Consider the following 25,435-nt stretch of genomic DNA (forward strand, 5'->3'; position numbering starts at 1 on the left):
GCAGCGATTATCTCCAGGGGCTCACAATTCGCATCAGTCAAATGACAGGAGAGCCATACTGTACTGCTAGACCTACACAGTGCTGAGGATGACGATTCCCTATCAAATCATGACACGTAAGCACTGCTGCAGAGCTCATCTCACTTCAGGTACTGGCGTAGGATGGGAAAAGTTTTTACGGTTACAACCGTTAGTTAAGTTTTAACTTGTAGATAAGTGTTGGTGGAAGAGAACATAATAAGCATGCTGATATGAACGCAAAGCAAGTCTTCACACCCCTGTTACTGTAACTCCAAGCTGCCCAGAACCCAGTCTGAACTCAGTGTCGGAAGAGCTGTGCAATACAACGCGCTTATCTAACTACAACTACAGCTGGCTCCTTCTGGGTTTGTTAAAACAGATGTTTTGGGTTTTTTTTAAACATTATTTCTTCCAGAACTATAGCAGATTTTCAGATCGATGAAATACCAGATAAGTTGGCTTTAATAAAACATTGTGTATCCTTGTACTTTCAAATCTGAAGGATCAGTGATTGTTCACCTGCTCCAGAAAGCACTGCCTTCCCCTCCTGAACAACCAGACTTGCTGCCAAACATCTCCTGTGCTGCCTGGAGCCCAGGCTGAGCCGAGGAACAATGCAAACATCCTCATCGTCATTCCCGGGGCGTTTTGGGGACACGCTAAAGCACCTGTGCACCAATTTGCCATGCTCGGGCATCGTACAAACCCAGCGCAAGCAGGGCAGGAAAATACAGCCCCCACCCACAGCGCACAGCGGGGCCGGACGGCGAGCCGGCGGGCGAGCAGGTGGGAGCAGGCTGCGGCTCTCACCGAGGCGGCGGGGAACTTTCTGCTGGTGGAGGCGGGGGGGGCTGCCGCAGCCCTGCCCGCAGAAGCGGCGGGGCGGGGGCCTCCCCCCCGGGCGCAGCAAGGCACGGAGGGGGATGTAGTCGGCGGCGCGGAGCTGCCTACACTTCCCAAGGTGCCCGCCGCGCCGTGCCGCGCCGCGCCGGGGCTGTGGGTGCGCGGCACCTGCCGGCGGGGGCGGAGCGCGGCGCCGCCTGCCCCGCTGCGGGCTGCGCGGCGGCGGGGATGGTGCCGCCCGCGGGGGCGCGGTGACGGGCGGCGGCGGCGGCGGCGGCGCGGAGCGGGGAGCGGGGAGCGGGGAGCGGCGGCGGGCGCGGCCCCTCCTGCGCGCCATGAGCACCGGCACAGGTAGGCGGGCGCGGGGGGCAGCCGAGCCCACCCCCTCCTTCTGTTTTGGAAGGGGACGGTGCCGCTGGTCCGCTGGGGTCCGTCACGTTGCGGTGCGGCTGCTCTGCGGGGTGCGGGCGGGGGGAGCCGCCTGAAAATTGCTAACCTCGGAAAAAAAGGCGTTAAATACGCGTATATGGATGTGCGCGGATCTCGGAGGGAGCTGCCGCAGCCGCGGGCGCTGCCGGGCGGGAGGAGCTGCGGCCGCCGCCGCCGTGGGACCCTGCGCGGGGGCTCCGGCGGTGCCGCCCCCGCCCCGGGCTTCGCCCGCAGCCCCGGCGGGGAGCCCCGCGGGCGGGGTGGGCTCGGCCGCAGCGGGAGGCGCCCCGGGTGCGGGCACCCCCACGCCGGTACCCCACGGCACGGCTGGGGGGGGTGTCTCGCCCCGGCCCCGCAGCCGACGCGTGGGCGAGGGCGGCTGGCAGGCTGCTGGCCCCCTCCTCGCCCGGCACCCCCGGGGTGGGAGCAGGCGGCTCCTCCGGCGGGGATATTGGGGTGAAAAGCTCGGCCTTTTCTGCTGGCCGAGATATCCTGCGGATAGAGAAGGTGCAAATCACGGAGGTTTCATGGAGCCCTAGCTAGGATTGCCACCCGGAGGGATCCAGTTGCCCAGGGCAATACAGAAGTAATTTATCCTGTGATACATGCAGAATTTGAGAACTGACTTGGAATTGTATTTTCCAGCGATTCAGCGTTCGTCTGCGTTGTGTGGCAGCGGGGGTGGTTACTTCAGAGCACAGCTGATCGCAAAATATTACAGTCTTTAAGGCAAATACAGGGTTGTGCACAGGGGAAAGGGGGAGGCTTTGAGAGTTGATTGTGTATTTCGTTTCTGAGGGTAACTGTAGCTGCTAAATACACCCTTTGCCACAACAATAGCGAGTTGTTGAATAGCTACAATTACGTGGTGACTCTGTATGTCAACATGCTTAATCATATCACATCCTCACAGTGAGCCAAATGAGAGCCTAGTGCAAACAAAGAGGAAAACGAGCTCCCTGTTAGAACAGCGCGAGACCTGGGGTCGGGCACCTGCCAGGGACTTCAGCTAAGATGTAGTTTGGCATTTCCTCACGGCTGTTGAAAATGCAGGTATTTCCATATGTGCTGGTCATCCGCGTTCCCGCGTGGTCTGTGGATGAAACGGGCGCTGCCAGCATGCCGGTCCTCCCTGGGGAAGCGCCTGGGCCACGGCAGGTGCCCAGGAGTGCAGGCGAGAGCAGAGTTTCAGGGTGAATTGAATCATGTGCTAGAAATCCTGAGTCTGTCTTCTGTCTCTAAAGGGAATTGAGATGGTTAACGCAGATGGTGACATCTGCACTGGAGATGATTAAACTCCAGCACAGAATCCTATCCTCGGTTACCCATCTGTAAATTCGAACAGAAGAGTATGAAATACTGTGAAACATTTAAATTATGTAGCAGTAGATCTGTGGCTGGTAGCAGGAATATTAAAGTCCAAAGTTGCATCTCTATAATGTTTAAAATGCCAATTAAATAGATTGTAAAGTTATAAACCCAGTAGAAAAGTTAGTGCGTACAGTCTAGTGCAGAGGAGACTTGACACAATTCTATCTCAGTAATTGCACCAAACATGGTGTAAATGAAATAGCAAAAATGAACGGTGCCAAGATAAAAATAACATCCTGGGAAAAAAAGAGAGTGGAAAAAACCCCTGAGAGTTCTTAGCTCTCATTTGAAAGTATAACTGGCAGTTTTAGGAGTATTGGTTTTAAGTATAGGTTTAGCTTTGATGTTTCCATATTTCAGTTTTGCATGCCTATGTGGACTATGTAAACAATTTACAATCAATTTTTATGATAAATTAAATGTGAGGAGCCCACACCTACTCTGCAAAATCAATGGAAATTTTCCATTAGCATCAATGGGGCACATATTGTACAGCAAATTTAATGCCACAATTTGACTAAAATTACTGTTTCCAAAAAATTTCCACCAAAATTACTGTGGAAAGGCTGTAATTCAAAGTTTGGCATTTACTGTAACGGAAAGATATTTCTGGTTCTGCAAAGAAAATAAGGGTGCAATGTGGTATTAAAATTAGCCCCACATAAGGTTCAGGGAATTGCTGCACTGTTTGCTAATCCAGGAGAAATCCCCAGTCTTCCTGTTACTCTTGAGATGGTGTAAACTGTCGTGGATTTGTGCCTGTTACTCCAGAAACGTTCGCTCAGTCTGTGTCCCCTCCTGCCAACGCAACCCATCATCGGCTATCTGTATCAAGAGGGTTTAGTGCAACCCCACTACCCTGCCCTTAGACATAATATTTGGCTTTAGGTATAGAAATGTGTGTATTTGGTAAACATGATTTAGTTTGTAACATATTGATACAGATAATATCATTTAAAGTGGCCCGGTAATACATACTTAGAAACATTATTCTGTATGAATGGACTGCAGACTCATGCTATAATTTTAAATCTAGAAAGCTTATGATCATGTGGAATAGTAAAACACAGCTCAAATGTGTCATTACATATGTTGTAATTAGATTTTTCCACACGTGATTTTCCTTCACTGGCTTCCATATACTTACCGTTGTTCTTGGCTGAAACTGTTTCTGAGAAAGAGCTAATTCACTGCCCTTCACACCTGTATTTGCATGGCATGGCTGTCTAATATTGTCAGACTAATATTTCACTTTGCCATCTTGAAATCATAGGAAGAAGAACAGAGTAGGTTAAAAATTTGAAGTTGAGAAAATTTGTTTCCCATCAATTCCCAGAAATAGGGTAACACGGTGTCTATTATTTAAGTGCAAAAAAATGAGTCGCGGGGCTAATTACATACTAGGTGAATTAGATTAGATTAAATTAAATGTCATGACACAAATTCACATGGCTATTTAGTCTTTAAGCTATTATATTAGAGGGAAAATGTGATTGTGTGGATCAGAGAACAGCTAATGGAGTGTCACAGCCCAAATGGAGGATGAACGTAGCGATTCTGGTTACGAAAGAGGTTACTCAGGTTGGTCACGCAGGGTCCTGCTCGGCTTGGGAGAGGCTTAATTCTTTTTCAAAGTTCACATGCAAATATGCCGATAGGAATCCTCTCTGGAGACAATAATACAACTGTTTCAGACTGTAGTATATTTTATAGTTAGATACAGTGGTTTACTTTCAGCCCTTCCCTTTGAGCACTAGTAGAAGGGAGCGTTGAGTTACTGGATACAAGCAGCAAGAGGTCGACTTGCTTTGGAGTTCTCCGGCTAAGGAAAGCATGCAGATTATAACATGCGATCCTCCAAGTTTTGTAGTTAAACACTAGAACTTCATTTCATTGCCATTTTAGGCATGTTTCCCTGAAAAAAATAAGCAATGACATGCCTTTCCGGATGGCATTTTCTCCCTTTGAAGTGGAATTGCATAAAATGTATATAATTTCTTAGATTGTAAAAGATAGGAAGCTATATCTTAGGATTCTTTAAGTTTTTTGGTTGAAGATTCTTCTTTACAGCTCTTCAGAAAAAGATTTCAGCTCAGTGTATGACATCTGTTAAATGGCATCATGTTCCTGGACTGTAAGAACGTACAGCACAGTTACAAGAGGATGAAATAGGTCAGAGGAGATTATCAGGTGATGGTACATCAGCTGGTAACTCCTGACTGCAGGACATCCTGGCTGCCAAGGGCCTTCACGTGCTGCCCCAGCGCTGCAGCAGATCTCTGGAAAGGTGGCTAGTTCTGCTTTAAAAAGCCCAGATATTTGGCTTTCTGAGTGAGATCTATTTCTTGCCAACTTGCCTGTTTGCAGCGCAGCATCTGTGCAGCAATGAGCATCCTTCGTGGCTGGTGTCTGTACACATCTTACTGCCATTTCAGTACAATGTTAAAGTCAGTATACTTTCAGTTTTGCTTCTCAGGACGTTAATGGCTTAGGTACTTGATGCCCAATAATCAACTCTGTCATAAAAACAAAGAGGGCTAAGAAATGTAAAGAAAGTTGAAAAATTAATGAAAGCATGGCTATTGAAGTAACCTTTTCCATCTCTTACCTTCTTCTATGCAATGGACTGGCCAACATTCAAGAAGTGAGGAAACCCTGATTTTAGTTTTGCCTAATTTGACAAATCATTCCCCCTCTACGCTATGCAAATTCAGGCTTTTAGCAGTGGAAACGCATCTCTCTTGACTATTGTGAACTTTAAGCTCACCGCTGCATTTTTCAGTCCTGCTGGTGCCATTAACTCACCTTCGGACCTTGGGTTCTCAAACCAAGCGTCCAGCACTCACAATAATGAATTAAACATTTTTATGTGGAAATGGGCTGTGCTGCTTGGGGCTTTTCGAAGCAGAGCTCTGCCAACGCCCGGGCGAGAGGGGGCACAGCCACCAGAGCTGTGTCTGCACAAGCACGGCAGCGGATCGGCCTTTGAGATTATTGGATAATTTGCTGGCTCGCCGTCTGCATCCTTAAATATAACCTTAAGGCAAATATTTCTGAATTTAGATTATTCCCCATGTCAAGATCCATTAGCAGTGCGTCAAAGTCCTTAACTGTTATCATCTGAAATGTTGGAATGTTTTTTTCACAGCTTATTAGCTGGTGTTCGTGGTCTGAAATCTAGATGGAGTATTGTTTTGCATGAAGCATGGTTATTTATTTTTCCATTTCACAAAAGGAATGTGAGAGGAATATAAACTCCATTCAGTAAATATTTCTGTCTGCTTTAGGAGCTGTTTTTCTCTCTTTCTCTGTAAAAGCAAATAATTCTTCTGGCATTAGTCAGATTGATCAATAACACTATTTTGGAGATTCTTCTGATCCTATAGGACAAGTTGCTTGATCTGTAGTTGAAGGAAAACAAAGTCTAAATGCAGTTGGCCATAAAAAATAAACATCCCTGAATTGTAAGATATCACTAGTGATATTTTAAAAAGACTTTAATGTTCTTGTAATACAGATTTTTTTTTTTTTGCTATTTAGAAACTGTTATTTTTGGATTTAAGTAATACTGTCATGGTAAAACAATAACAGAACGCAGTTGCTCCTCATGGTGGATATGAGGAACAAGCGTGTTATCTTGGTTGTTACTGTATAGTAGCTGCTAACAAATCCAGCATCCAGTTCCTTGGAAGTTTTCAAGTACCCCTTCTATCGTTCCATTTCTAGCATGGGGCACTCTCTGATGCTTCAGAAGAGGATGAAATGTGATTGTCCCACGTTTTTTCTCTTCCCTCTGGTCAAGTTCATTTGAGCTTCGGGGGGGGGGGGGGATGCCTCACACATACTGGTTTATGGAGCAAAATAACTGGATATACTATAAATGTGGAGCACTAAGCATACAGGAGTTGTGTTCCTTCAATTCTGTTTCAGAGGATGACAAAGTAAAATCGAATCCCTGTGACATTGTTTGTCTGGTGAAATCCTTGGTGAAGTAGGAGTTAGTTTGATACGTATCATATCACAAAGAAGTCACAGAACCTGTTCTGCTCGAGAGTGTCATGCAAGAGCTTTTGTCACTTTAGAAAGTAGGTCATACACCTCCTTCCCCTCACAGGTACGTGACTTGAGGATTCATGGATAGCAGGGAATTTCAGAATATGTAAGGCAGTTTACTAGTTGATGTCTAAATACATTCTGGGATCTTCTCTGCTGAGCCACACTAAGTGGGACTAAATGAGTAGGCAGCCTTATATGCAGTGATTAATTTGGAGAGTTCTTGATCACAGACCACTTTGTTTTTTTTCTTGACTTATTTTTACCTCTGTCCAGCAAGTTTATTGAGGTACATTTATAAATTCCAGATTGCTGCAAATATTGCAGTTTAAAATTATGTGAATGCTCTAGAAGTCATGAAAAATATTTTTACAGTTCCCTCTTTATTTTCATCTCTGTTGCTTTCATTTACTTTGCTGTGTTTACAAATCCTTTACCTCTCTTTTCCTGTTGATGTTTTCAGAATTGCAAACTTAGCTGGGACCTGCAAGTCAAACTGGTATTTCTGTTCTTTATTTTGTAACAGACTGCTGAGGATTTTTGATAGAGTTCAGCTGACAAGTTTGGCTTTACGGAGTCTTGTAGGGTTTGCCTTGCTCCGATGTTTCGTTTGGGTTTGCAATACCAGCAGCATTAAAGCAATCACTCAGTTACAATTTTAGATGCAACACAGATAGAAAGGATCAAATCTTCAAGGTTGCACATATAATTGTGTAGGGCAGAGAGACCAAAAGAAACCATAGAAACGAGCTGTGTTGCCACTATTACCCTTGATGACAGGAAGACAGGAATGGAAAAGGGTTTGCAGCCAAAACCTGTAACTGGGATACAAGGCAACCGGGAACAGCTGGGGCTGCGTATGTCTGTACCACGAGTTGTAGCGAGTGTCTGGCAGTGACTCCAACACCTCACCCCTGTGACTCGCGCATATGCTCTCCATTCTGCTATCTGTTAAGCTGGCTATAAGTCAGGCTCAAAGAGTGCCAATTGTAGGGTTTCTGCTTGGGGCATGAGCCTCAGTGTGCTCAGTGGTTCCTGCTCTGCTCGGACTAAATAAAACCCTGTGCCCTGCCATTGGCTTTGTAGCGGCAACAGAAGCGTGCCTGAGCACAGGCGGTAGGTAAATACTGGTGATAAGAGGGCAGCGTTGGTTTGCATGCTGTCTTGAACCTCTCTGTGCTAATAGTGGAGACTTAGGTACAGTGTTCCCACCCCCTTGGTCAACAGAGCCCAGCCTCTAATCCTATGGGGGTTTGTGCAGCAAGCACGATGAGAGGAGCTGCTGTGTGCATCCCTCGAGTCTCGGACGTGCAAAGAGAGCTGGAGGGGTCTGCTTTTGCTCCACCTGGAGAAGAGAAGGCCAAGGGACTTGAATTGTGGTCTTCAACCCCCTAATGGGTGGGTAGAGGGAAGACAGAGCCAAGCTCGTCTCACAGGTTCATGGAAAAAGGACGAGAGGCAACAGTCAGGAAGTGTAGCAAGGGAAATTCCCACTGGTTGTAAGGAAAAGAAAAATCACAGTGAGAGTGCCTGAACCCTGGAGGAGGGTGCCCAGAGAGGCTGTGAAATCTCCAGCCTCAGAGATTTTCAAAATTTAGTTGGCAAAGGCCTGAGCAACCTGACCTAACTTTGAAGATTGCCCTGCTGTGAGTTGGACCTCTGGGCATCTCGTCCAACATTTTCTGTGGGTATCTGAAGCCATCGTTAATCGTGGCTGGAGAGCTCCCGTTGAGCTATGGAGATTTATGGGCAGATTAATCTCGAATGTTTTGTGTGGCTGTTTACCAACCAGTCTTCCTGGCCGTGTTTTGATGGCTCATTCCTGCCTTGGAAAATTGGAGGAAAAACTAGTGTCAGCTTCGTGTATGAACATTTGTAATCTCTCTTGCACCAGGCCCTGTGGAGAAACAGAGTTTATGTACCACAGGTCTGTTGAACAGTTGTCTAAAAGATGCAGACCTCTCCTGTGGGTTATGTATGTGCAGCTGCAGAGCCCCTTCTTGACGGGAATGGAGTTTGGTGTGAACATCTGGCTTCTCCGTCACTGCTGGGACTTTGAAAACTGCTAAGCATCTGTCACCCATGGGTGAAATCACTGAACAGCAGAGTGTTTTGTCACTCTGAAACCAGGGCATTTATTTATGTGCCTTAGTACAGAATTACATGTAAACATTTTCACCTCTTTATTCTAATAGCCATGGCTTTTCATAGTACATCACTAAGATAACAAGCATCTCAGAGACTGTCTTAATGTGTCATCAGCTGTGAGAACAACCAAAGCTTTTCCAGCATCATCTTTAAGGTTTCTGTCCTTACGAACCGTAAGGCCTTTAGTAATAAGCATTTGTTTTTCAATTTGCTGTATGCCACCTTTATTGTCGTTATTTAAGGTCATAACACTGTCTGTACCAGCTCAGATTAAACGTCTGTGTGGCCCAGTAGCCTGTGTCCAGCTGTGCCCATCGTCCTGACGTGGGAACCACCAATAACAGTGGCTAGTTGTGACCATCTTGGTCCTGAATGTTTTTCAAGATGGTGCTAAATGATGCATCACCTCAAATGCCAAATTTTAGCTCATTTTTGGTAGTGTGGCCTAAATTTCATTGTCTGCAGAAAGCCAGCATAACAATAAACTTATATTTATATCTTAATAGAGCTTAATATCTTAATAGAGCTACCCAGTTACACTGCTGTAGATTTGATTGTGTCTATATGATTAATTGGATTTGAGCAAAGACTGAAACCTAGGTTGTGCTGAGGACTCTTAACTCCCATTATTTCTAAACTTTGGGATAAATAATCTCTCTGGGCTGAAGTGATATGCTACTTTTTCAGGAAAACTGCTGAAGCGATAGGCACCCATTTCACGTTTCTTTCCATAGATCTATAATTTTAACTTGCGATATGCCTGAGCTTTTTTCCAAGGTCAAGGCTGATTTTTTGTGGGAACAAGACGGTCTGTGTCCTGTAAAGAATATGAGACTGACGTTAGGGTGGTGCTGCCAGCTCTGAAGAAATGCTTGACTGGGCTTTCTGCATCTTGTCTCTGAAGCACATAAGGTCTACATAGATCTAGAAGCATGCCATAGTCATGCCTATTTTAGAAAGCAGCAAACAGCACGAGCTGCAGAGTTAAGTTGGCAGAAGAAGCCTGGCTGTTAAGCTAAAGCTGTCAGAAACTGCCATATCGTTGGTTGGATACTTGCTTGATTTACCCGTCCTGTTATGAATTAGAAAAAGGCAGCTTCTCAGAGCCTTTCTAAATACAAAATATTTATATACTTAATATTTTTGGAAATACATAGGAATGCTATATATTGGCGGCAGTCCTGGCTTCAGTCCTGGTAATTTTTATCTCATACATGTGTTTCCTAGGTACTGCAATGAGGTATTTAATGGAGTGATGGATGCTTTCAGTATAGCTGTTTGCACTGCGGACATCAAACAGCTCACCAATTTCAGTTCTGAAGTTCATCTTTAATTCTAGTTATTTGTTTAAACTATTTTTATGACGCCGTCTAACTTGTAGGCCAAATTCAGTTGCTAAGCCATCTAATCTTGTACTACTTCTCTGTAAAACTGGTTGTTTTCACTCACATATCCCAGTACTGGGTTGTTTGCAACAGCGGAGCTGTCTTCCCTGAAGACAATAAAAGATAATGAACCTATCACTTCTCCTGGTAGTCCATTTCTGTACTAATCACTCTGCTTGCTTAGAAAATGCTGTACTGGTTTATATTTTTTTTAATAAAAAAAATAATTTTCTATTTTCTCTAATTGAACCTATTTTCCATAAGTGAACCTGTGAATGTATTTTAAGAAGTTGCACATCCAGTGTTGCTTACAGAGACCTTAGCAGTGGGTAAATAGCAAACCTTGATGTATTAAGGCAAGCTTCCTACTCTTAGCCTGCCCTGTGGCTCTGTGCTGTGGATCTGGGAGGCAGGTGATGACTTCTTGTGCTGGGAGGCAAAGGACTGAAGTTTAACAGGTAGCCCCTATGAATTTTCTATGGAAATTATGGCAATTATGCTACGGAAAAAAAATTATGATATGGAAAGTATTTCCACTGCATTGATATTATGGTACTATGAAAAATTAACAGTTACGAAAGAACCTATATTGGTCACAGGCTATTTGGCATTTCAACTTGACAGCTATGTATAGCACATGAGCAGTAGGGAGGGAAGACTTTGGATGGACAGTAAGAGCCACGCATCCAGGAGAGCTGTTGTACTGACCCGTAAACGAGCCACCCGACGTGTTTCGCTCCTCCTCGTCTCTAGGCTGCAGTCTCTTCTGCTGCTTCCAAGATGACCATTGCATCTCGCTGTCAGTGTTGAAGTCTCTTTCTATCAATTTATTTAGACTTTTTGTTGCATAGTTCTGTGTAAGCATCCTAAAACGTTATGCCTTAAAGAAATTATTAATGCAATAAAAAATTGGAAAAGTCCTTTAAATACCAATAATGTAATTAGTAGGGTAATTGCTGTTATATTAATATTCTCTGTATTTTGTTTGACTGTGGTTTATGTTGTTTGTAAACTTTTGGGAGGAGGTGCTGTCTTTGGCTTTGTGCAATATATAAACAGCTGTACTATTTTTAGTCCCAAGCTGAAAGATAACATCATCTCTTTAAGAAAATTCTGCCATATTTTGCAGGAACTCTTTCCTTTTTTGGTAGGATGAATCACTCTTTACATTTATGTTCTCTGATGTCACAGTTTCTTTTTGGTAGAATTTCATTACGGTACTGTTGGTGCTGCGTATTTTTACAAATACATTTAGCTTTTTAGTAATATTTTTGGGCAGTTGATTGCAAAGCTCTCACAAGAGAAGGGAATTTGCTTGTACGCACAGGAGAACTGAGAAGAGATTTGTGACTTGTGTTTGGTAGCATTAGTCAAGAGGAAAAGAATTTGAAATACTGAAGTCTGAATTAAGTGTTGTATCCGTAGGGTCACTCTGACTTCACATGTATAAGGCTTAATACATTTTGGGTTATTTTTGGCATTGGTATGAGTGGCTGACATTTGTCTACAGAAGTAAGAAAGGAAAACGAAAGCTTAATTTGTTTGCCATCTTCCACTAAGTTTTGAAAAATAATATCTGGTCCTTAGCTTGTCCAGTGGCTCAAGGAGGGAGGGAAGAGTTGGGCTTGTAAAAACCAACCGCAACAAAGCCAGTGTCCTGCTGTTAACTCCATGCCCCAGGCAGCCTGAATATTCCCCCATTGCTTTTTGTTTCTCTCTGGATGACACCCACAAGGAGATTTCATTCCAAAAAGAAATCAAGGTTGTAACTGATGCCACCCATCAGATAAGACTGCACATGTAAAATACATTAAAAAAAAAAAAATCCCACGAGGACCTAACCCTGGAAAATGTTTTTTATTTTTACATGGTCGGAAAAGGCTGCACATACTGGCACCCGAGCTGCAAGCGTGCAGCCCCACCAAGGAATCTGTGCAACCCACAGTGACGCCTGTCCCAGCAGACCCCTGCCAGCAGCTGCCACTGTCACTTGCCAGTTGTTTAAAGCTCTTTAAAGGTGACATAACGCGCAAAGAGATTACACATGGCTCTTTCCTCTAGAGGCAGGCTTAAGTTAGTATTTCCCCAAAGGCCAGTGTTACAAATATGTGGAGAAGCCCCTGCTTTTCTCTCTGCTCACCCATCTCCCTTTCCCAGCTGGGCAGAGAAGCTGGGGATGGAGGCAACTTTCCAATTTCTCAGTTTCTGCAGCTTTCATCAGTCATGAGCACATGAATACAATAGGTAATTTGGAAAATATTTGTGATCCATTCCAGATCAGACCAATAACGCCTGTCAGCTTTTGTATCTCCCGGTGACCTGAAAGCTTAGTTATTGGGGTGAAGATTATTTCAGTCCTGAGGGCTTGTACTGAGTCAAGCTTGTTTACTGGGTACATTTGTCTAGATAAAGTGGACCTACTCCAAGCCACACATAGCACTTCTGTTCAAAAGACATCGAAACAGCCAAGTTCATCTTAAGAAAAATCTGACCAAAGTGCACCACGCCGATTGTCCCCTAATGCTCTCTGTATGGCAGCATCAAGTTCCTATATTCATGTGTTTGTCATCAGGTTTTGATCATTTCATCGTTCCAGAAGAGTGTAACCACTGGTGTAATTCAGTACTGGGGGAAAGAGCATCTGCGTAACGAGAACTGTCGAAATGAGACATGGAGCAGACAGGTCACACCAGGGGGTGTCCACTGGGGACCGGCGCAGGGTGGTTATGAAGAACTCCATTGCTGAACAAACTCATTTCAGCTTTTCTGTTGTTTGAAGCCTTTTTCCAACATTTGGCCTTTATTCCAGAGGTGGCTCGCAACGGGTTGTGCCTGCATCTGTTGTGCATAGGGGTCGTTGCAGTCTTGTTAGTGAGGAGTGGTTGGTTGACCACCATCAAGTTGAATGGGCCTGGTGTAAAGAAAAATGCAGACAGGTATTTCCTTGCAGGAAATCCTCAATATCGTACAATAATGGGCTTTAACTGGGCTTCAAACCACAGAAGTGTATGTTTCAGCAGTTATATTTTGAGAAGCGTACTCCAAAATTTGTTCAAATTTATAGTTTATTTTAAGAAATTCATGAGGGTTATTTTCAGCGCTGTTGACATTGAAGCCACTGCTGAAACAGCAGCCAGCCCTGAAGCCTAGAGCCCCCATAGGGAATGCCTGTCAAAATGCGCCGTGGCAGAGCATCGGGCTTAGGCACTGGCAAGTTAAATTTGTCTTACGCGTGCCCAGAGAGTCTCAAGAAACCAGAAGTGCTAATGCCAGGGGTGCTGACTTATCAAAGGAGTGCAGCTACATGCAAGAGGATTAATTTTACTAATACATGCTTATAGTTTGTCAAGCTAATAAGGCTTTGCAACATCTGATGCGAATCCACAAGAGAGGCAAATTTAGTAGGCATTATATTGAGCCTTTAGTTTGAAATGGACATTATTCATGTTTATGGCTTGGAATTCCTCATTTGTAGTGTTCATCATAATGTTTTAAAAGTTATTCTAAAATTGATTCCTTAAATGTTTTTGAGATGAATAATTTTCAAATTCAAGACTAGATAGGCTTTTTGTCACCTGTAGTCCCATTGAAGCATAAGGAACTACATACTAATATAATAAATAAAACTTCATACTGCAGTTATTAAAAGCTGCCCCTTACCTTAGAATTGAAAATTTGAAGAATCTTTTTTTGGAAAAAGTTTGATTCAAATAAGACTATTTTAGATTTCAGAGATTTTTATTGATAATATTGCACAGAGACCAATTCCAAATATACCTTTGGTCAGCTTTCTTGTGCAGGCATAGATACTAAAATGTTATTCCTTAAAGTTGAACCTCCAGAGGTCCCTCATCTATGAACTATTGTGCTGCAAATTATTAACAGAATACGTTACTCTGGAAGTTCACATCTGTTTTATATCATTTAATGCAAATGAATTGTAGATAAAATATGCTAGGACATTAAATGTTTATTTGAGATAATAGTTCTGTTTATTCAGCTTGAGGAAACTAAAGGTGAATTTAAGAGTACACTTAAAAAAACGTAGGTAGGAAGCACGAAAACAGGTTTTAATTACGATTTAAAATGAAATCAATAAGCAAATAGGACTAGAATAAAATTATAAATAAAATTATAGAAGATTGCTATAGGTTGCTGTACATTAACATACTAAACTATTTGGAGTGTGACACATTTTCCACATCAGAATTAAACAAATAGCAGCTTAATGCGTTAAGTCATTTCAGTGACATCTGCTCTGTCAGTTGCCTGTGGGCTGGAAAATTAAGTATTATGGCAAAAGATACGCGGACGGATCCAGCAGCTCAGGATTTGCTCCAAGTGGTGGAGGGCTGGGGGCCAGTTTTGGGTCGCTTGATACCAGTCATGTTGGTGAGATGCTTTTGGCCCCTGCCTTGGTTTGGTAGGAGATGCTCAGCTACGGGCATTATCACTGCCGCCCTATTTCCCCCACCACAGCAGTAAAATCGGTGAGTGGAAGGAAGGGGCCGTTTCTGGTGTTGTGAGAGGAATATCACTTGCTGTGGGAGTATTTTTTTCATTTTCCCCCTAATGTTTTTCCCTGTCATTGGGGCTACACTGGTGAGTGGAACTGCCCTGCTTACTTTGTCTGCTTCTCCCAACACCCTGGGAAGGTGGCTTCACGACAAAACTCAGGTGACCGGCGTTCTTGCTCCGAAGCAAGGTATTGTAGTGTACCTCTAGGACTTTAAATGATCTTATACAATCTTCTTTTTTGATTACTATAGTATTATCAGTTAACCAGATAGTGTACAAGCAGAAGCAAAAACCTTATGCGTATCCCTGAGATCTATCAATTAGGTCGTGTACACAGCAAGAAAATTAAGGGAGAAATCGCAAGCAGTAGCATCTGTATTCATAAACCAGAATACAAGTTGGAGCCTCTTTTTTACCATTTGGATTTTGCTCATGTTGTTCATAGAGGAAAGCAATGAGGAGACTTTTTAGAATGTTAAAAACCTTTAACCTTTTTCTGCTAGAAGCAAGTTAAAATAATAAAAAAATAAAGAACAGATTGCTGCATAATCACTTATCTCCCAGTGATGGTACTTAATTTAAAACCTCAAGTATTTCAAGGCTGTGATAAAATTGTGAGACTTAACAATACTTCTTATATTGCAGTCAAAACTCCCAGAGCTCCCATGTCGAAGTCAGCCAAAATTAAAACTGCAGGCAGATTAGCAGTGTTAATCACGTTGCTTGTTCTTTAAATTGCAAGGAACCTGTGCAGGGTGTAGAGGCTGGAAACTGGATACCTGTGCAGTAATGCCTGTGACCCATAGGATATGTGGTTAGCTGGGATTGGTATTTACTGTCACAACAAAATCCCTACTTCTAAGGCAAATTGCAATGTCAAATGTGTAACTTTGTAAACCAGGTTGGTTTCTTTGTATGTTTGGTGTATGCATAGGTGTAAAAAGCTTGGTTGCTCCGCTTCACTGTCACTTTTTGGTGGTGGGATCACCAAGGTCATTGTATGTCTAATACTTGGTTTGTAGGATTGTAATGAAATTCCTCCTGAATTTTCAGGGTCAGTCCTCAGGCCAGGCTGCTGCAAATCTGAAGGCAGGCAGTGTAAATGGAAATAGGCATATTCGTTGTGATTGATAGCACTATGGGACAAGAAATTTATTCTGACATCTATATCTGAAAAAAAAAATGTCATTCATTTAGGCATTTATACATGAGTGTGCCTAAAATTAGCTTCTATTCTGTTAGAATCCCATGCTCTAAAGCTACATGGTCAGATCAGAAATGTTGACCTCCTGGGACATCCCAAGTTCCTTATGGCAGATCCAGAGAGAAAAGTTTTGCTTTATTACTTATGGTATGCAGTACGATGTTATGATGGAAGATGGCCTTGTAAAAAACCTGGATGGGCAAAGACAGTGCAAGTTAAAGGTATTCAGCAGCACTGAATGCCAGGGCACTTTTCAAAGATGCTAAATGTGAGATTGGAAGGCTAATTTTAATCACCCAGCTTTAAAGCATGTGTCCTCACTCACTCGTGATGATGTTCATGTTAGAGAGGGATTTTAGACAGAAGGTCTGTTTTGCTGTCACGCCAAGGTTCTGCCACTGGGATGAAGTGGAGCTGGTCCATGGACGGGCTGCCTGGACTGTCAGAGGCTGGGTGTATGAGGAGGGGCTACGGGAGCAAGGCTCCTTCAGGAACGTAAGGGAGAAAATCACTGTCTTCGTGTCCCTACTGGTGGGCTGTAGATTGACCCAGACTCTTCTCAGAGGTGCATGGCAAAAGGACAAGAGTCAATACAGTGACAGCTTGTGACACAGCACCTCGAGTACTGTCTTCAGTTTTGGGCCTCTCACTACAAGAAGGACATTGAGGTGCTGGAGCGTGTCCAGAGAAGGGCAACGAAGCTGGTGAAGGGTCTGGAGCACAAGTCTTATGAGGAGCGGCTGAGAGAGCTGGGGTTGTTTAGCCTGGAGAAGAGGAGGCTGAGGGGAGACCTTATTGCTCTCTACAACTACCTGAAAGGAGGTTGTAGCGAGGTGGGGGTCGGTCTCTTCTCCCTAGTAACAAGCGAGAGGAAACGGCCTCAAGCTGCGCCAGGGGAAGTTTAGGTTGGATATTAGGCAAAACTTCTTCACTGAAAGGGTGGTCAGGCATTGGAACAGGCTGCCCAGGGAAGTGGTTGAGTCCCCATCCCTGGAAGTATTTCAAAGACGTGCATATGTGGTGCTTGAGGACATGGTTTAGTGGTGGACTTGGTAGTGCTAGGTTAATGGTTGGACTTGATGATCTTAAGGGTCTTTTCCAACCTTAACGATTCTATGATTCTATGATTCTAAGTTCTGATTAGATATAAGGGGAAACAAAATTCCGAAGAAGGTGATAAAGCACTGGAGCAGGTTGTCCAGGGAAGTGGTGGCGTTCCATCCTTAGAGGTTTTCAGATCTGGACAGGACAGGGCCCCGAGCAACCTAATCTAGTGGGATCCACGCTGAGCAGGAGGCTGGACTAGATGACCTCCAGAGGTGCCTTCTAACCTAAATTATTCCGTGGTTCTAAATATAGCGTGTGGGAGTGCTAAACTTGACTTTGGCATGATTAAAATTATATTTAAAGTTAGAGCAGGACAGCAAGGCAGCACTTCTGGGACTCTCACGCAGCAGTTCCAAAAAATACAGACACACGTACATTTTCAGTGGAAACTCAGTTATTCTGTAGCATAATGATATACCAGCTGAGAGTTACATGCCTGTTTTAAAACCATGGCTATGTCGGGGGGTGTGTGATGCTTAGATGTGCTTTGTGAGGGGTCAGATTTAATTCTACAGGTCATAAACTGAACAGCTGAATGGATTCAAGACTTCTGTTTCCCATTCTGTGACAGAAAATTAAAAGATCTAATCTCTTGTACAGCTGACCTGAGAATAAAGACAATACATTTCCAATATTCTGTAGATTTTCTGCGTAGTAGAGTACCCAGCTTCTCATTTTTAATTTAGTATGTTGTTACTACAACTAGGCCAATTTTCATATAGTGTCTTGATTTAAAGTTGAATCTTGGTACCGTTATTGTGGACTGAATGTAAAATATATAGGGAATTCCTAGATAGGAGAGGTAGAATCTCATTAGTATAAAACTGGCTGTAAAATGATTGTAAAAGATATTGATGAAAAGGAGCTTTTTTAAAGATTAGAGCAATTTCAAGTGTAAAAAAGCAAAATTTATTTTATTACATTTTCTAGTTATGTCCATACCTCATCATACAACTAATAAATGGATTGATACATACCAGAGTTTAGGATTAGCATGTAAGTATTAAAGCCTTTGAGTAGGTCTGAGTGTGTTTGAAAGGTTTTGGATCAGTGCTTTAAGTAAAATAATTAAATCTTACTGTGTGAATAGAAGAACACACTTTAAAGTGATTGTTATAATTCTACCTTTGTACAAATGTAATCTCGCTGGTTAAAAAGGGAACATACAGAATGAATGAAAATCTCTTGTCTCTCTAGCTTTCCGATGGATTATAATTAGTTTATTTTCTGTCTTTTCCCAGTTTCTAATAATTATGAACAGACCAAATATGGAAGTGGGAAATCTGTCAGGCTGCGGGAGGATCCTTGGGGGACTGCTGTTATAGTGGTATGGCGTCAGGCACATAGGCTCCTATCTGGAGAACAAAGAGATGATTTACAGCAATTTTCCTTTACCCTTCCCTGCTGCTAAGTGGAACTCACAACTGGAATTGGCCTAATCAATTTGTAAATAAGTGTTGATTACATTTATATAGGTATAACTGTGCTAGCAGTCTGTCAATAATTGGACTGATGGTGTGGATTAGGTGACAGATTTGACCCGCAATGGGAAAGAAAGTCAAACAGAGGCTTAAAAGCAGCAAATTGTAAAGCACAGTAGAAAATGCTCTTGAACTAGAGGTGCAGGGATTCTGCTGCTTTCTCAAGTGCCATTCTGAATGGCACTGTATTAGTGGTGTATTTATTAATAAAGATAATAATATTACTATGTGTATAGAAAACCTCCATGACATCATCTTGACCAAATAATATTTAATCAAAAAATCTTAGATTTTTAGGTAATAGATAGTAATCATAGAATGACACAGTATTGCTCCTTTTTTCGCAAATGGTTAGGTAGCATTTTGGGCACTTTTTATTGTTCTGGTCAGGAGGAAGAATTGACAGCAAATGCAGGTATTCCTTGCAAAATTAAATTTTCTTAAGAACATGAAGAAAAGCCATTTTTGTTGCGAATAGCAGGACCAAAGAACAGGAGGCAATGTCCTGATTCAGAAACCCGTGTTTCAGCTGTTTCTCCACTCCAGAGAACCTGTTGCTCTTCTCTTCCTGTTGGGATTAGTAATGGCTGAGGTTTGCCCTTCCCCTGGTCCTTCTTCTCTGTCCTCAGGGTGGTACCTGTGTTTGCCAGTGGTTTCCAGGTGTTTATATGCAGAGGTTTTCTATTGTTTCAAAGACCTTCCTCTAAAAGAGGTGGCTTTCTTTTTCTTTCTTTCTTTTTCGCTTAACCTGAGTCTTTTTCACTTGATATGAGTCTATATTAAAGACACAGTTTGCATGTGTATTTAATATTTGCTTGTATCCTGAACCTGTGTAATCAGAATCTGGAAATAAGAGTTTGTAACATTGTGGGAATGCTTTCTTCTTCCATTGCCTAATTTTAAAGCTTAGTTTCATACACAATGTTCTGGCTACGAGATTTTGTTTGGGAATTACTAACTTTCTTCTGATTGAACTTGCATAGCTATTGGCAGTAGCATTTCAGCAAACAAGAGGTGGCATTGTGTAGCCATACAAAGTAATTATGATCCTTCCTCCAAAGAGCTAGCAATGTGACCTGCCAAACCCATCAAGATAAATATCTATGAAGGTCTTTGACTTTATACATAGGAATATTTCAGTTGACTTCAATACAGCTGAATTAGTATACACTCTGCTAGTATGAGCATCCAAAAATATGAAAGACTGTTAATGGATTCACGTCTGCAGAGGAAAATCAAAGAAAGAGGCTAGAAAAAGACTAAATAGCCATTAATTGGGATAATTCACAATTAAAAGTTCATAATTATGTAGAGGTACTTGAAGGGGGAAAATTGCACAAAAAGGAAGAAAATGGTGGAGTGCATTGCTGAAGTAAGGGATTGAAAACTTGATACTGAAGTGTTATCAGCCTCACCAAATTGTTAGAAAAATCTTAACTTCGAAAAAACATTGTATTTGTTTAAAATGATTATACACAATTCTCAAATAATTTTTGAGGGGTTAGAAAGCTGTATTTTGCTTTTCCTAATGAAGGATAAGATTTTCACATGTTTACAGGGCTCCCATGCTGGAGTCACGAGAAGCATTAATGAGGAGGATCAGGAGAGCTGGCAGCTGAGTGACAGTGAGAAGATTGAAACATGGTTTGCCTAGGAAATAAAGAAACTCACAATCCCAACAAAAATTTTAAACAAGCATGGAAAAGAGTCAGCAGTTATGCATTCAGGTTTGGATTTCTCTTATCTGACTTTAGGTATCTCAACGTTAGGTGTCTAGCCTGAGCTAGTCCAACATTGAGTGGAGAGGGGGCACTTCCAGAGGATGTTCTGTGCCGGCCTACAGTGGTGGTGGGCTTCATGGTGGGAAGTTTCTGTCTCTTTTATGATAGTGGGAACCTACTTTAACTACTTTCCTAATTTTTGGATGCCTGGAGTTAGGTGAGATGACTCCCACCCTAGCAAAGAAGGGAAGACTGAAGTGTTACCTGATCTCTGTATAAAACTCATGTTTTCATAGAGTGAAGAACTGAAAACTTGTTGCTTTGATGATTACAATTGCCATTGGAAAAGATGCCATGTTAGTCTTCCTCACAGTGCTTTGGAAATACAAAGCTGCCTAAAAGCATTGTCATTATGAAATCAGTGATAAAATGCATGGTCTTAAAACCTGTCTGCCTTGAGTTGTCAGCATGGTGTGTGATGGTGAAACTGGGAGATGATGGGGGTCATCAAGCTGTATGGCTTGGTGCATAAGTGCATGTCATTCCCATCTTCCAGACTGAAATTCAGACCAGACTTTTCAACTCGGTGTTAGAAGAGGTACTAAAATGGAGATAGTGCTGGAATTTCCAATGCTTAGTGATACCGGGAAGTATTACTAGTGGAGTAGCTTGAAGAGATGGGACTGATTGGTGACTGACAGCATGAAAAATGTTGTTAGAATGACTTGAGTCTGGAAGCTAGGTCAAATTAAGGGTTTCTGCAAGTCACAGTGGCTAATTTAGAGATTCATGCTTTTGGCACCTAACGTCTCACTGGCTTGTGTAAGCAGGTTGGTTAATCAGCAGAGAAAAGGACTTCCAGAAGATGTCTCATTTTGCATAGCCCCAATGACAGTTGTAGCTAAAATTATTACAAATGTAAGGATTGGATTGCATTAAGGAATTGCTCCTAGTTCTCTGCTTATTAAATGTGTTAGCCCTTACTGTGTCCTTTTTCTAGCTCTTACGTAAGAAACTATTGCTGAGATAATTCAATCGCATCCTATCATTTTTCATACCCTGAGGACCTCATCAGTCTTTTCAGAGTTGGATATCATGCTTTGAATATGAAATTGATACTCCCTTCTTCCAGCTTGATCAGATTAACTTTAGACTATATTTTCCTTAGGTAGCTCACTTAGTGCTACATTCACATCCATGTTTTAAGAGAGTACCCAGAAAAGCAAAATAACTTTTTGAGATTCAGGCCTGTTCCTACAGAAACACTATTAAAAACAAAAGGTTTTGAAGTACAGATACTGATAGGGCTTAGCAGTGCAAAAAACCTAGTTATACTAGAGCGAATGTTGATTTCATTCATTACAAAGCAGAATTGTCCTTCTTTAATTCAGTGAGAGCTGGGCTGTCACTCTAAATGACAGAGAGAAATGGAATGCCATAGAAAGGGTATTTACTGTCTGAGTCATCATTTACTTTATAAGTATTTGGACTGGGAGAATTATCTTTGCTTATATTCTGTTTTAGAAATAAATACTGGAAATGTGCTGTGGTAGCACAGAACACTTGCTCTTTCTGTGTGTCGCATTAAACTGAAGTTGGGCTTCTCTTTCATTAAAACCAGTATTTTTTGTGTTATACTTTGGGAACAGAGCACAGCGGATTGTGCTCCAATGCTTCTTTGATATATGGTCTGCGGCGGGGAGGAGTAAAAAGAGCTCCCATGTTTCACAGCCCTGCAAAACAGTAAGGGAGACTCACCTCCTCCAGCTCCACGGGGAGTCCCGAGGCTGGTGGAAGGACAGCGGGATGGAACTGTGCTCACAGGAGAAGGGAGATGTCTGGGAGAAGGACCAAAGGTGGGGAAAGGACGCATCAAGGTGGGTCAGGGAGGAGCATTTCTGGGGAAAATGGAGAGAAATTAGGGATAAACAGGGCTGGCTGCAAGTAAGTCAGCTGGCACGCAGTGCCCTTGCATGGCTGAGCCCAGCACCTGATGGCCACAGTCTGTCCTGTCGTCTTCTTAAACTGTGTGTGGGTTTGGGAGGGGGGATGTGCTTATTGAGGACTGGCACCCAGCATCTTGGGTCCCCCTGATTTGGCTGTGCGTACTTTATCCTGCTTCTGCATAATGCCAACTGGCTGAACAGCAGTCATCAATGTGTAGACCAAACCATATGTAAACAGTCATCCCTTGTGGGGAAGTGGAAGAGAGCTTGAAGTGGTTAAGGAGGAATGACTGTGAATACAAACAGTCTGAGAGCCACACGTACAGCAAGAAGGGGATGTGGTAAAACATGTGGATGGCGCCACGAGCTGAGTCCATGAACCAGGACAGCTGTGTCGGTGATGGCGTGACAGACCAAGTCTCGCTTACGGAGGATATAGGTCAAGGAATAGCATCCTACGCAATTATCATCTTAGTAGGTTGTTATTAAAGACTTGAATCAGTAGGATTACTGGCAATTGGAGCAGCTTGCAGCCAGGTGAAAGTCCCTGTTTCCTTTCCTTCCCTTGCCTGGAGGAGGAGTGACCCATATCTGCCTAGTGGGGCTGCCAACCTCTGCATCGCAGTGACTCGCTAGGCTTTTCTGTGTTAGGGACAGAGATAAAGGCTTCTCTTGAGACAGAGGAAGATAAAGGTTTTCTAATGCTCTTGCAAAGGTAGCTGGTGTTCACCAGGCCTTGGGTGCAATTTTAGATTAATTGCATTTTTTGCATGAAATTTGAGGACTTACCAGGTTCAGTCCCAGTGAAACTAAAAACCAATTTAGATCAAGAAAGTACCTCAAAACAGTTTCTTTTGCTTTCTTTTGTTTTGACTTGAAAAGTGTTCTTTGATGCTTTCCTCCAATCACATTTTACAGTTTCCCTCCTTGGTGAACCGAAACGAGTTTCTGAATCACACTTTTCATCATGCAGGGCTGCATTTATTCACAGAATCATAGAACAACTCAGGTTGGAAAGGACCTTGAAAGATCACCTGGTCCGACCTGTCATGGGAAAGGGAGCCTAGATGAGATTATCTAGCACCCTGTCACATCCTGAAAACCTCCGGTGATGGGGACTGCACACGTCCCTGGGGGGGTTGTTCCAGGGAATGTTTGCTCTCGCTGTAAAAAATTTCTTTCTTATATCAAGATGAAACCTCTCCCGGTGCAACTTGAACCTATCGCCTCCATGTGGCTCCTTGTGAAGAGAGAGCCTCTGTCCTCTTTGTAGCTGCCCTTTAAGTACTGGACTACTGTGATGAGGTCCCCCCTGAGCCTGCTGCTCTTTCTTCTTTGCCAGTCAGTTTCACTAAGGAAATACAGGCAACGTGAAGACTGTGGCAGCTCCTGTTTGTGCTCACCACCGCCTCACCCTGACATAGCACTGGGACCAGACCTTGGCCACCAGTTTCCCTCACCTCCTCTACACTAAGGTCTCCATGCAAGGGCAACCTGGGTATGAAGGCTGGATGGGGACTAGAGGGCTCCGGCATCTCCTGCCCCACAGAGCACATATCCCACTATTGTTCCCTTGGCACAATATCGAACATAAATTTGTCTGTGTTTCAACCCTGTTGAAATCAGGGGAGTGAGGCTAATGTGGGATTTGGCATTGCATTTTCATCCGTCCTTCCCTGAATTGCATTTCTGTATGTTACCTGGGAAAAATGGTGTGTGATATCTTTCTTTTATAAATAATACACAATTTTATCTGATGGTGTTGCTTCTTCTCCTGCTGTCTGCAAAAGGCAAATATAAAGCTTCAGACCAAAATATTCAGTTTCACATAAAACTCATTTGCTGTCTGAATAAGGTGACAGGTTGCAAATTAAGCAAAACTCAGTCAAAAAGCATGTTGTATAGATAGCTCAAAAATGTATCCGCTGACAGTAGAACTGTTAGTTGCAGAACAGCGCAAGAAGTAGCACAGTGGCTGTGGGCTCTGGGGTTGTGTTTGTGTGAATATAACACGTTTCTCCTATGAATGCAGTGTTGAAAGATAGTTGATTGCAGAAATTGTGTAGCCCGCATGTGAAAAGGGAGGCAATGTGCTGATGTATCTGATGGGGATGAAGCACAATTAGGTTTGTATGGGTGTAATTGAAACTAAGAAGAAATTCTCATGCTGTGACAACTTCACCAAAGTTAACTAATTTGCACGTGTTTAAAGTAGTGTGACTTTTGCACCAGCACTTCAATATTGTCAATACTTATATTTGAAGTAACTGCATGATTGCTATAAAACAGTGGCTAATCCCCTCTTAATGCCAAATTAAGCAGAGCAAATAAACCAGGACTTCAGTTTTATATGGTAGCGTAATTATTTAAGGCATTTTTTGTATGCCACAGAATACAGCATAAAAAGAAAGAACCTTTGGAAAGGTCCTTAAATTATTGTTTGTAGTCCTTTTCAAAACACCATTTCGTATAGCATTGGTAGAAAGTTAGTAAATTATAATTCAATTAATAATTGGGGGTGATTCATTGTGGCTTGGCCAGCAAAATGAACTATTGTTTTTTACATTATTTTATCTTGCTTTTGCTTTTTGCTGTTGCTATAACAAGCAGGCATTGTTATTATTATTCTGTTTGTACCAGGGAATGGAAAGAGAAATGAGCCATGGAAATTTCTTCTAAACTGTTTTTCCCCAGTTCCAAACATTTGCTCATTTCCGAGCCAGGGAATGTGTTTGTTCCCCTCCTCCATTCGATGACACAGATGGAGCAAATATCAGCGTGAAGAGTGGTGCCAAGCAGGGGTGCAGCCCGGTCGGTGCTACAGACCCGCGAGGGGGAACCGGCACCAAAATGCCGGTTTCTGATCTAGGGTCATGGCTCTCTATAGGTTAATGCCCTAAAGATGAGGGGACTGGCAGGAATATGGCTTGAGTAACTGGTGGAGGTGCTAGAAGTGATTATTGAGTAGCCAGGGAGCTGCAGAGCAGTAATGGACATAGAGTCCAGTGACTTTTTTCTAAGAGTTTTTCTTAAAGTTTTGGAGCTACCTATGCTGGAACTGAGCAATGAAGTTTAAATATCAATTAATTTAGACATACTCCAAGGAAAAAAAAACCTTTCTGCTTTATTTCTTGGTATTAAAGTGAGCTCACTGACATAATTTCCTTTCAGATGTTACTGATGAGAAATGGTAACCTTAGGCAAACAG

General features: G+C 42.8%; 1 protein-coding gene across 9 annotated transcripts in view; it reads left to right on the forward strand.

The window, feature by feature from the left end:
• Positions 1–1,116: 1,116 nt before the first annotated feature.
• The window catches only part of ABLIM2 (actin binding LIM protein family member 2), a 147,336-nt gene continuing 123,017 nt past the window's right edge, over positions 1,117–25,435 (forward strand). For all 9 annotated transcript variants that reach the window (XM_087736499.1, XM_087736502.1, XM_087736504.1 and 6 more), the window contains exon 1: positions 1,117–1,215. In XM_087736499.1, coding sequence (XP_087592625.1) covers positions 1,200–1,215 — 16 coding nt within the window. In that variant the 5' untranslated portion in view covers positions 1,117–1,199. The remainder of the gene's footprint in view (positions 1,216–25,435) is intronic.

The sequence above is a fragment of the Nipponia nippon genome, unplaced genomic scaffold (assembly GCF_047370975.1).
Source record: "Nipponia nippon isolate SJK-2023a ecotype South Korea unplaced genomic scaffold, ASM4737097v1 scaffold_6, whole genome shotgun sequence".
NCBI lineage: Eukaryota > Metazoa > Chordata > Aves > Pelecaniformes > Threskiornithidae > Nipponia > Nipponia nippon.